The sequence below is a fragment of the Drosophila melanogaster genome, chromosome 2R, assembly GCF_000001215.4.
Source record: "Drosophila melanogaster chromosome 2R".
Classification (NCBI taxonomy): domain Eukaryota; kingdom Metazoa; phylum Arthropoda; class Insecta; order Diptera; family Drosophilidae; genus Drosophila; species Drosophila melanogaster.
Window position 1 is genome coordinate 5956271 of NT_033778.4, and position 12038 is coordinate 5968308.

At 40.6% G+C, this 12038-nt stretch overlaps 2 protein-coding genes, 1 long non-coding RNA gene and 1 other non-coding gene across 7 annotated transcripts, besides 5 other annotated features; 1 reads left to right on the top strand and 3 right to left on the bottom strand.

Moving 5' to 3' along the window:
• Positions 1–189: part of a mobile genetic element that runs on past the window's edge.
• A 1128-nt stretch (positions 190–1317) lies between these two features.
• asRNA:CR46269 (antisense RNA:CR46269) lies at positions 1318–3029 on the bottom strand. Its single transcript, NR_133105.1, has one exon.
• On the top strand, positions 1351–3913 carry CG7882 (uncharacterized protein). 2 transcript variants are annotated; one of them, NM_136345.2, is made up of 6 exons: positions 1351–1692; positions 1749–1859; positions 1915–2673; positions 2736–2948; positions 3007–3109; positions 3176–3913. In NM_136345.2, exons 1-6 carry the CDS (start codon positions 1603–1605, stop codon positions 3448–3450), a joined length of 1551 nt encoding a protein of 516 aa, NP_610189.2. In that variant the 5' UTR covers positions 1351–1602; the 3' UTR covers positions 3451–3913. The 2 variants fall into 2 exon arrangements, with proteins under 2 accessions (NP_610189.2, NP_724438.1); NM_165450.3 differs by having other exon boundaries at positions 1449–1692; positions 3176–3547.
• A 91-nt stretch (positions 3914–4004) lies between these two features.
• Positions 4005–10586, bottom strand: CG7881 (uncharacterized protein). Of its 2 annotated transcripts, none has more exons than NM_001299215.1 (4): positions 10421–10586; positions 6824–6960; positions 5688–6761; positions 4005–5434 (listed from the first exon to the last, which is right to left on the bottom strand). In NM_001299215.1, exons 1-4 carry the CDS (start codon positions 10437–10439, stop codon positions 5216–5218), a joined length of 1449 nt encoding a protein of 482 aa, NP_001286144.1. In that variant the 5' UTR covers positions 10440–10586; the 3' UTR covers positions 4005–5215. The 2 variants fall into 2 exon arrangements, with proteins under 2 accessions (NP_001286144.1, NP_610190.2); NM_136346.2 differs by having other exon boundaries at positions 4728–5434.
• Positions 8647–8679: a mobile genetic element.
• Positions 9627–10121: a mobile genetic element.
• A 540-nt stretch (positions 10587–11126) lies between the features above and the next one.
• lncRNA:CR44127 (long non-coding RNA:CR44127) lies at positions 11127–11476 on the bottom strand. 2 transcript variants are annotated; one of them, NR_073835.2, is made up of 2 exons: positions 11409–11476; positions 11127–11289 (listed from the first exon to the last, which is right to left on the bottom strand). It is a non-coding gene; the product is annotated as a long non-coding RNA:CR44127 (long non-coding RNA). The 2 variants fall into 2 exon arrangements; NR_073836.2 differs by having other exon boundaries at positions 11127–11476.
• A 230-nt stretch (positions 11477–11706) lies between these two features.
• Positions 11707–12038: part of a mobile genetic element that runs on past the window's edge.
• Positions 11798–12001: a mobile genetic element.

Consider the following 12038-nt stretch of genomic DNA (forward strand, 5'->3'; position numbering starts at 1 on the left):
TTTAAAAAATCTAAAATTTTGGTGTGGCCAAAATGTTTTTGGTATACCGATAGAAATTGGCCAGACAAATAATAAAACGAAATAAAAGCTGCGAAAACATTTTTCAAAAAGTGTTTGAGTGACAGAGTTTGGCGGCTTATGGGCGTTAGAATGGACGTGGCAAAATTTTGTTCGCATACCGATAGAAATTAACTAGACAAATAACTGCCAAAAATATTGTAGACCACGTCGAAATATTTGAGAAATCCTAAATTGTTTTGTATTGACAAGTGGATCGAGTGGAATGCGTCCACTTTAACGCCCACATGCCGGAAAAGGCTTTCTCACCCACAATAAGGTCAAAATGGTTTGGGTTTTTTATTTTAATATATTTTATAGCATATTTCTATCGGTATTTCAAATGTATTATTTTTTCTTCTAATTTCTGGAGATATTTCGAAAGAATTTTGATTTTACTCGCTCGCATTTTCATCTGAGTAATGGATATACAATAGTCGAGGAACACAAATACACCGTTTCTCATTTATTTGTTACATTTTTATATTCTTGCAGATAGTTACTGACTTTGGTCAGAATATTGCAACGCATCAATGGAGACATTAAATAATGTATTGCTGGTCAGTATCAACAGCCGGGTCGATATAGCCACGTCCGTCTGTCATTCTGTACGTCCGTCAGTTTTTACTCATACCAAATAATTTCTCAGTTAAAATACAACATGCATGAAACTTTCATAAAAGACTTCTTTCTATTGCAGGTATCATGCGATGGGAATAGTTGGGAAAATAATTAAAAAGCTTTTGTTGCTCTTGATCATAAAGTGTTCTTATGCGATATTTAATATATATATACATATATACAATAAAAAGCTATTCGAAGCTAGCTTCCTTTCGGGTTTTGTTTTTATTTACACTATTTGATTATAGTTAAATAAATTATTTTAAGTATTTTTTGTGGCTAGCAACATTGCACAAGTGGTACATATATCGTTATAATGTAAATGTATAAATGTGATATATTCTGTTGATTAAATAAAGAAACTTTACCCTAAAAAGTTTTCAAATTGTGAAAAACTAAATAAATTATAACATAACATATTCCGATATGCGAACAGTTGCCTTAATAAATAAAAGTATATGTAGTTTATTTTTATTGTTATCTCATCACACATTTCCGTATTGTGCTACTGCACGTGCATTACTTTGGCAACTTTGGCAACCTACTAACGTAATATAATGTAAATGACAGATAAGTAGGTTTAGGCTTTTATTGTGGGTTCTGTGATACGCTGGCGTATTTATCGCCATTCATTACCATCGTGATAATGATTAGCGAATTCAAATAAAGCACCTTGTATATCTCAAAGATGAAGCCATAAGACGCCGAAGGCATCCCAACGCTTTAATTATAAGCACGGTATGCCCTGCCCTTAGCGCATTTGTGCGACTATGCCATCGGTTATCTCTGCGCTTGATAACCGACTTCTCAGTGGAAAAATGCCGTCTCCGTCGCGGCGAATGATATACGATCCGCAATACTCCATTCACCAGCATTCCGCTCACAAAAGCGCCATAAGAAACACCACCACCCACGAAATACGCAATGGCAAAGCCAAAAGTCGGCGAATCGCTTCAGGAGCAATCATTAACGTTCTCAGAGGCGCCGCTAATGGCACACGAAAATGGCAAGCAGGTAAGGCAAAGGAACCCCAATATCGTGGGAAATGTCCCAACAGTCCCCGTTTCCAGGAGGAGCGGCCCCAGTGGAGCTGGTCCCTCAATTGGGCGGCAATCGGATCGTCGCTTGGTGCGGCGGTTCCCGTGGGCTATTGCACAGGAGTGATGAATAGTCCCGCTGAAGTGAGTACTCTTTAAATTTGTCAGCACCGCACAAGTTCATCTCCCATTTGGCCAGCTCATGCGCTCCTGGTGCAACGAGACACTGATTGCCAGCTATGACCTGAACTTAAGTGATGCGGGGTTGGAAATACTGTGGTCTGCCATAGTCTCCATATTCCTCGTTGGAGGCGCCATTGGATCAGTTGTTGGAGCCACCATGGCCAATCGGTTCGGACGTCGCGGCTGCTTCTTCATCTGTGGCCTCCTTCTGGGTCTGGGAGCCATTAGCTTTTACGCATGTCGACCGTTGCGTTCCGTGGAGCTCCTTCTGCTGGGTCGGATGATGGTTGGTCTGGCCGGCGGTCTGCTAACATCCTTTATGTCCATGTGGCACAGCGAAATCTCGGCTCTCTCCCAGCGCAGCACCTTGGCTCCCCTCTGTCCAATGGGCTTGACCTTGGGGGTGGTGATTGCGCAGGTCTGCAGCCTGCGCTCGGTGCTTGGAGGTCCTGAGAACTGGCACTTCGGCCTCGCATTCTACGGTCTTCTCGTGCTTGTGTGTTATGCACCTTTTAGGTGGTATCCTGAGAGCCCCAAGTGGTTGTTCATCGTCCAAGGTCGTAAGGAGGATGCTCGTCGCCAGCTTCAGCTACTAAGGGGTTACACGGCTGGCAGCGCCGCACTGAAGGCCGAGATGGAAGAGATGGAGCAGGAATCTGCTTGCGAGGTGAAGACCAGCAGTTTGATGCAGGTCCTGCGTGACCCCCAATTGCGACTTCCGCTGATCATCGTCTGCGCCTTTCTTGGTGGCCAACAGCTGTCTGGCATTAATGCTGTACGTACGGTGCAGCCTGCGGAGCGACTAAAAAGTGATTCACCTCTCGTTTGTCCCTGCAGATATTTTACTACTCCGTCTCCATTTTCCGAAAGGCGGGTCTTTCCAGTCAGGCTTCTGAGTGGGCCAACCTAGGTGCGGGTTCCCTCAATTTGTTCGCCTCCATGCTGGGCCCCGTGCTGCTGGAACGAGTCAATCGCCGACCACTGATGCTTTTCTCCACATTCTTCTGCGCAGTCTTTCTGCTTTTGTTTGCCATAATGCTCTTCTTCATCGTAAGTTTTGTTAAAAACAAATAGTCATTGGGTTAATTATTATTTTCTTATACCTTAGGAGAGCTACAGCTGGTTTGGTATGGGCTGCATTGGCTGCATTTTCCTGTACATTTTCTTCTTCCAATTTGGTCTGGGCCCAATGCCGTTCTTCATCGGAGCAGGTGCGTTGCACTATTTAAAATTTTATCTTATCAGGTTTCTTTTATTTGATTTTTGACACTTGACAGAACTGTTTGAACTGGCTACCCGTCCAGCCGCCATGTCGTTGGGAAGCTTGGCGTACTGGCTGTGCAACTTTATTATCGGAATGGCGTTCCCCACGATGCAGAACCTCTGGGGCGCCTTAGTTTTTTTGCCCTTCTCGGTGACCTGCCTCCTGATATTTGGCCTGACGAAACGCTACTTGCCAGAGACGCGAGGACGCCATCCCTCAGAGGTGGCTCCTCTCGTCGCTTTGGGTTTTAAATCAAAGGTGATGCTCCCGAAGCAGATGTCCATTTAATATAAAGCCAACTCTACCACGAAATAGCAATGAGACAACCAAGCCATTCCTTTGTAATTTTAGGAAGTTTTATAAATTAGGCTTCAACGATCTATGTAACTGTAATCGAAAAGCCTTTTCATCGCTGATCCTGGGATCCTTTTAAATTCTGTAGGTGCTGTTGTAGCACCAAAAGTGTGAAATAGTGTATCGTAAAATTCATATGAACCGATTAGACCGACAGACAGATGGACACGGCCAGATGGACTCGACTAGTGTTTCTAATCGAAACTATATATGCTTTATAACTCCTCCGGGCAAATGAAGATGCATTTGCATTTCTTAAGATTGCTTAAACATTTAAAGATAGATTCCACTTGGCACTAACTCCGAATAGAGCCTAACTCTTTGCTTTCAACTATTGTTCATCTAATTAAAAAAAAAAATTTCGGCTAGAAATTGTTCTAGTTCGATTCCTCAATTCAATTCATAATTACTTAAAGAGCTTTGATAACAATGGAATTGCCTTTTGGCGAGCTTAAATACCATGTTCGTTTACTTACTGCAAGGACACTGCGAGTCCTGGCGCTTTTGTGCCATACGCACTTTTATATACCCGTATCGCCGTATGTTTGGGCGAGGGGCCATTTATGACTTTCCATTGGGGCAGTGCGGCTTGGTGGTATTTGGAGCAATGGGTGGGTAAAGAGGAAGGTAGTCGCGGGAACATGACAGCGATGGGGCAATTCAAATGAATTTTTCGCTCGCTCCGCAACGATTTTAATTGAAAAAACATTTTCGTTTTGGTTTCGGTTTTGGTTTTTGTCGGGCCTGGAAAACGTGCCGCAGCCACTTGCTGGCCATAAGCCTCTTTTGGCAGGAGTCCTCCCCATCCCCGCAGGCTCACTCGTCGTCCAGTTGCCTTCTGCCGCCTACTGGCGAGCGGTTCCTTGCGACGTACTGTGCGCACGCGTTCGTGCATAAATTCTACCAAGTGTCCATTTTTCTGATTTGTGTGCAAAGTTTTTTCCTTGTTGTTTGCCATCCGCCGCTCAGTGTTGACTGACTGACCAGGACGAGGACAAGGATAAGCATGCTGATGGGAATGGGAATGGTCTTGGTGGGTCGAGAGGGTTGTTCGGACAGTTGGTAAGCCGGAGCTGGTGTCTTGTTGCCTTAGCTGCACTGAAAAGAAAAACGGGCATACGCTGAAGAGATCGAATTTGATCCGGAACCAGCATGCCTTACGCGAGTATGAAGAAAGTATTTGAAAACCAAATTTTTAATACTATTATTTTGAGTAATAGATCGAACTAGATCGAAACAATATATTAAATTACATTTGGATAGAATGATAAACGCATGATAACTAAAACTAATGTTAATAGGAGCATAATGGTTTATAAATTAAACAGTGGCCATAGTAAAGATAGAGCTTTTTAAGCCAATTGTTTGATTACAAGACAACTTTAAGTGTAGTTTGGCTCTACTCTTTCCATCTGCCCCGCTGCGCTGTTCGCATGCAAATGCGGGCAGAAATAGAAAATGAATTCATTCAAAGAAATAGTAAGGATTTTCTATTAAATTTCGCCGGTTAGCGAAAGAAATGCGTACAAACAAGAAATTAAAATACAAGGGCGCAGCGAAACGTTTTAAGAATTTTTAATTAAAATGGCATACTCTACTACGCCAAATATGCATTCAGACAGCGCTTGCCAGATAGATCAGATTTTCATTTCGCACTTCCCTGCGGCTTCAGGCGCGATCCCGGAATTCCATTCGCGAATCATTCTGCTTTTATATCTGCCTTAGCCTCTGAATCCGTCCTTGACTTGAACTCCATTTGATGGGCATTTGACTCGCTCTCCGGGTCCTTCGCCTGCAAATAGTCTTCGGCATCCCACGCCTGCTGATCAGTGGTGCCCCAAATCAGGTACACCAGGTTGCCAATGAAAAAAACCACAGCGGTCATGGCAAACACAATCTGCCACTGGCTTCGTGAGTCCTAAGAAACGCAAGCACATATTAAATTATAGACTTGCTTCATATAATTTTAACATAAACCTTCCCACCTCAGCGCCTAGTTAAATTAAAATTATTAAATTTTTTCTTCTGAACGAAAGATAACCATAAAATAATAATTTACTTTTATCGTAAAATTGGCATAAATCTTCAATATATTGAAAACCCGCATTTCAACTCGCCTTCCTATTGCAGTATAAAAGTCTGAGAAAAATACCTTTAATACCCTTACTCACCGATTCAGTGACAATGACTCCCACTAAGAGCGGCGTTAGGAGCGGAAAGATGTTGCCAATGCCATTCACTATTGCCATTAGCATTCCAGAATGGTTTGGGGACATGTCGATAATGGTCAGGATGCTGCCAATCCCAGAGCCAGCATTTAGGCCAGCGTTGATTGTCATCAGTGCGATGGCCAGAGTTGTCTGGCTCTTATCCAGAAAGCCAATCCCAATAAGGGCCGCCGCAGGTCCCCAATAGGAAACGGTGTTAATTGACTTGCGCAGCGTGGTTAGGGACATCCATTGCCTCGACATGGCCACATCTGCGAAAACCAGGTATACATACGACATACCCCACATGGCCAGAAAGGGCAGGGCCGAGTAGAGAGCGTTGCTTTTAATGTCCATCTCCAGGACGCCGTGCATGTAGGACGGTGTCTGCAGTTGCATGGTGGAGTTGGCCCAGCCCTGAGCGCTCCGTACCACCAACAGTGCGTAGAACGGACTGGATGACCAGATGGCCCGCCACGGGATTGGAATCTTCTGTGCGTGAAAGCCATCCTGCCGCTTCATAGAGCGCTCGATGTGCTCCCGTTCCCGGGAACCGATTAGCCGGGAACTGGGCGCGTTGTTAGCGCCGAATAGCACCCACAGTAGGCACCACAGCCCGCAAGTGCCCGCCGACACGTAGAAAATTCCAGGCCAGCCCATTGATCCATTCGCAATAAGACCGCTGCTAGCCATGGCCAGCACTGATCCGCAGTCGGCTCCAGAGTACGCAAAGGCGCCCAGTCGGTTTCGATCCTCTGGCGGAGACCACTTGGCCAGGTGCTCATGTATGCACGGAAAGATTAGACCTTGAAAAAGACCCTCCACAATCCGGATGGTGCAAAAAGCCTGCCAGCCACCCCAGGCCACGCAATACGGTGTGAGACCGCTCAGGACGGCCGTAGCCAGCGTGGGGACGAGCAGCACCGCCTTAGCCCCGAAGCGGCGAACGAGAAAACCGGCTGGAAATTGAGTGACGATGTATCCCCAGTAGAAGCTGGACAGAATGTATGATTGCTGCACACCATTCCAGTTGTACTCCTTTAGTCGCAATTTATTTGATTAAAGATAATCATATCGGACTCATTTCATATTGTACTCACAGGAAAGTCCAAGTTAGTAGTGGCCGCATCCGTCATAGCAACTATTGCTACGCTAACGCTGAGCCGGGCTGTGTAGTTCACGACGATGGCCAAGAATAAGAGGAGGGCCTGCATGTGTCGGATGCCGATGACGGGTCCTAGTGCGGAAAGAATTATCAACTTCTTGACCAACCATTTAGAATCTTTACTGGTATAAAAATAGTAGTCCTTATAAGTATTTTGATCCTCCTACAGAGTGCCAGTGGCACCATACAGTGACTGTGTTTTTAACAACTTGTGAGCGGGAATCTTTTTGTACTAAAACGTTGACACCCTGGTGGAACCTAAGATGGACATTCTCGTCCATCCTTCTCCATCCATCTACCACAAATGGCCCATCAATTGTTTCTGCAGAAATTGCGTAGAGAAGCTCCCAAACCTCTGGGATAACAATGAACATATTGGTATATGTGCCTGACGGGTATTATATAGCGAGTCAAAGCTGTCCTCGAGGATCCGTATTTCTGAAATATCTTCCATCAATGCTGAAACTACTCGAGGATTGGCTACACTTCAAATGATCAATGGTCAACAAATACAATCGCCCCCGCAGCGGACGACATTCTTTCCCACTACTCTGGTATCTATCTTCTATCTATCATCTAAGATAGATATCTTCATCAACATCATCACAAACCTGAGGATTCCACGCTAAATATGTAGTTTCAGATGCAGCTACTGTTGTGTAGGGTTGTGTAGCTCACGCAGATGCAGCTCGGTATCAAGGAGGATTTCTCGACTTAAGCTCACTCGTCTTCAAGAAAACCGCATCAGAACCCCGCCAACTACGCGACAAGAGGCAAAGCCACTAACAACAAGCTATGGTGAAATGATCCACTCTGGCCTCCTCACAACGATCAGTACGCGTCGAAGCTCCAGAGTGGACCTTAAAACCTTAAGATATATTGGACTCAAAACGAAATGCTTATTTAAGCGCATCGAAACTGAGCCATTACCGGTTACCATCTCCCTTTACACTGATAAAAATGCAAAATCGCCCTAAATCACTTTTTTTCGGTACATTTAAAAAAAAAAAACTCTAAAAAGACGCCAATACTTTTTTTTGCTTACTTTTAGGGTGAAATTTCTTGAGTTAAGAATAAGTTCTTTATTTTATGGTGCACAATGAATATTCACTCAAGTTTAGCAAAAAAAACTATGTTTATATTGCTATCCACTGTGTGCTTTTCGTTTTTTTAAGAGGAAAGTGAAGTATAAAACAAAAGAAACGTCTACTTAATTTTTGTTCTTTGCTTTTATTTAAGGCAAATACCAGTAGATTTAGAAAATTATTATACAATAGTTCGGATTCGTTTTCCTAATTATGACATCTTTTCTCTTAGAAATAGAGAATTGAATTTGTAAAATGCTGAAATTTTGTTCTATGTCGGCTTCTAATAACGATACTACTCTGATAACGATAATAGTGGAATTGCCCAACAATAATAGCTATTAGCTAGCTACTGATAACTTGGCTTGAATGTCATTCTCGTATAAGTCATTCCCTTACCGTTACTCAAACAATAATAGGGTGTACTAGATTTGTTGAAAGTATATCTGGTCACTACAGAGCTATAAAAGATTAAGAATGCAAGATTAAACGCAGCGCAAGTTTGCTTAAACAGACACCACTGTAAAGCGTATAATTTATATCGATATGCCAATAACATTTTTGACAAGCCCACAAACCGTTTAAAAGATGTCAGACTAAAACCTTAAAAAAATATGTTGCCTTTTTTTGATTATTTCTCTCAAGATCGCCAATTTTAAGACACTCGGACAAGCGGGTATCTGATAGTCGGGAACTATAGCGTTCTGTTGTTTAACTTCGGTTTTGATTTCTTCACTATATATGTATATATGTAAATATATGTATTATATGTATATGTAAAATAAATAATAGTTTCGACGTTCTTTAGTGTCCTCTCTAAAGTCCAAAAATTGAGTAATATTCTTGGCAGTTAATATTGATCAAGCCAACATTTAGCGAAACACCACAAATTTTACAAATCCTTCCATTACTTAAACGGTTTGTAATACCTAAAGTTTACCAAGTTCAATGACATTAGAGTATATCTGCATCTGCCCCAGGACTCCCTTAGCAGAGCAAAGGGTATCAGATAGCCGAGGAACTAAAACGCACTCTATTGCTGATAGTTTTCTTGATATATAGAAAATCCCAACTGGGTCTGTTACTGATTTTGCCTGCTAAAGGCCAATAAATATAATATATATATATATATATATATATATATAAATATATTTATATGAATGTATGAAAACCTACTTATTAGAAATGAAGAATATTTTTTTACCAGAAAAACGGGTATTTGATTTTGAAGTGACTATGACTTATGAACTAAGCTATTTAGCGCATACGGCGTTTTAAAACGATTTTAAAGGGCATATATGGGCTTGATTTGAGGTATTATTTTTTTATATTACGTTAAGTTTAATTTGAATTCCGTGGTAAATACAGCTTTAGGCCTAGTATTCAGGCTGCAAAACAGGTAAAGTCGAAACTTCAAGTCTTTGTTTCTTGCTAAAGAACCCGACTAATTCGGAATTTCAAGCTGAAAAAATAAATATTTAAAACATAGTTCAACTTTAGTTTTAAAATTCTTAAGTCCGTTGAAAGTCGTCGCTCTTTCTGAATCCGTTCTGGTAAATAGGAGTTAACCCTAAAAAAGGATGCTTTTTAGTTTTTTATCATTCATAACTACATTATAACATTTAACATTTTTTAAGATTGCAATATACAATTTTATACCCGTTACTCGTAAAGTGAAAGGGTATACTAGATTCGTTGACGAGTGTGCAACAGATAGAAGGCAGTGTTTACGAACATATAGATTATATAAATTCTTGATCAGGATCAATAGCCGAGTCGATCTGGTCATGTCCGTCTGTCCGTAGATCTTAGGAACTATAAAAACTAGAAGGTTGAGATTCAGCACACAGATTCTGGAAACATAGACGCATGTCGACACGCCCCCTCTAACGCCCAAAAACCGCACAAAACTGCCACTTTTGTGCTATTTTTCCACATTTATTAGTCTTGTAAATTTCTATAGATTTTCCAAAAAAAAACTTTTTGCTACGCCCGCTCTAACGCCATAACCCTTCAAACCGGTCACGCCCACACTTTTAAGCAATATTTAAATATCCCACAAAAATTATGAACTTTCGCGTTTGCCTTTACACTAGCTGAGTAATGGGTATGTGATAGTCAGGAAATTCGACAATATCATTCCCTTTTGTATTTTGGCTTATCATGTAATACAGTTTTCTTAAACCATAATATTAACAAACTACTTTCAAGAAATACATATGTATGTTTATGGCTGAACAAAGTACATACATATATCATTTTTGGACCAGTTCGCTGAGTACATGTATTTATGTATTTATCCGTATATCTACATACATATATGGATTTGAAATCCATATATAAACTGTAATGTAAAATTACGATTTTGTTTCCGTACTAGGCAACAACTTTCGTTCGTTAAGAAGCTATATTAATCGTCACTACTGTTTGTTTATTCAATAATTTACCTTTTTCGTTGTCCCTCATTCTGTTGACGCAGTTTATTACTTGAATACTTAGAAAATGTCCAACGGAAGAAAAAATCGCCTCTTGCTACATAAGTTTTTAAAAAAAATAGTTAAGCCGTCAGCAAAACACTCACTTCCCACCGCGTCGATAGCTAAAATGTGTCTGAGCGTATCATTTAAAGCTCTGCCCACCATATAGCGTATATGACTGCAATTAGACATCAAGATTGGGTCTTTGGCTAATAAGTTTTATCAAAGTACCGATTACCCAAAGCGATAGCTGGATGCTACCTGCCGCATTCCAAACTTGATACTGTCTACCGACTACTTTTATAAGCAAACATTCATGATATAAACATTCAATCACACGCACTCCCTTTTCGCCAGTCATCTAGTAAGCGGTGGGACTTTTTGTGTAAAAACTCACAATCGTTCATTAGCCAAAATTCTGCTAGACCAGATCGCTTAGTTTCAAAAAGAGAAAGCGGTTTATGTGGACTCAATTCAAGAGATACTCTGTTATATGAGAATATACATATGTTATTCATTTAAGCAAATAGATAAGTCTTCAACAGACAATTACAAATGAAAACCTGCTAACTAATAAATCCTGTAAAATGTTATCGAAATGACTATTCAGTAAATAATATTCAAATATAATCAATGAAAGTCTAGACCTATGACATCATTGCGCACAAGTATAATTAACCAAGCAATTTACACCAATTACAAAAATGTATAGTCATGAGAAAATTATTTTCTGTAATTATTACATGTATGTATATTTCAATTTATTAATTTGCCACGGAGGTGCATTCAGATAGCCTGCTGAGTTCATCATCTTCGATGTGATGTCCTTGCAAGTCCAACTAAAACAACAAGGACAATGATTTAATGTTCAAGTCAATAAGCTTAAAGACGCTGTTTTATTATGCCGTAACACATCTACATAGGAATTTTTGCTGGTGAATGTTTTGCTGGTCATTACATTTGAAACTACCAAAACATTCTATATTCCGTCGCTAATTCTTTGTGTTCATTATCGCTCTTGTTTACATTTAAATGTTAGAGATAGTGGTGTTCAGTGTTGTTAGATGTCGATAGTTATCGATGTTGTAAGCTGTGACATTGGGAATATTCCGTCTGCACTAGCACTGCCAAAGAAAAATTATGTTAATCGATAGCAGTAGTTTGAATTTTTAAAGTGAACTAGAATTTGAGAACTAGTCCGAATGTTAAAGGATTGTTGGTCCAAATCCATTGTAACTTGCTTGACACACTAGCGCTGCTTAATCTCAACCTTCTAGTTCCTCAGATCTCGACGTTCATACGGACAGACAAGGCCAGATCGATTCGATTGATCCTGATCAGGAATATTTATTTATTATGATAGATAGAATAGTTTACAAAACTAGACTAACTTAAATAGTATAGCATTGGCTACAGGACCTACAGCTATATTGGTTTACAATGCAATTATATCTTAATCTAGTTAATATTAAATTTGCTAAATAGTTGCTGTGCTTGTTAAGTACATTTTTCCGTTTTATTTTTAGATTTTGTGGTATAATTTAATTTTTTAATTTATATACTTTATATGGTCCAAAACGTTTCCGTC

Coding starts and splice junctions, on each gene's coding strand:
- CG7882 (NM_136345.2), top strand. CDS start 1,603: ATGGCAAAGCCAAAAGTCGGCGAATCGCTTCAGGAGCAATCATTAACG. Junction 1,693..1,748: donor CACACGAAAATGGCAAGCAG/GTAAGGCAAAGG, acceptor CCCCGTTTCCAG/GAGGAGCGGCCCCAGTGGAG. Junction 1,860..1,914: donor TGATGAATAGTCCCGCTGAA/GTGAGTACTCTT, acceptor CCATTTGGCCAG/CTCATGCGCTCCTGGTGCAA.
- CG7881 (NM_001299215.1), bottom strand. Junction 6,762..6,823: donor CTACTAACTTGGACTTTCCT/GTGAGTACAATA, acceptor TTGCGACTAAAG/GAGTACAACTGGAATGGTGT. Junction 5,435..5,687: donor GAGTCATTGTCACTGAATCG/GTGAGTAAGGGT, acceptor TGCGTTTCTTAG/GACTCACGAAGCCAGTGGCA.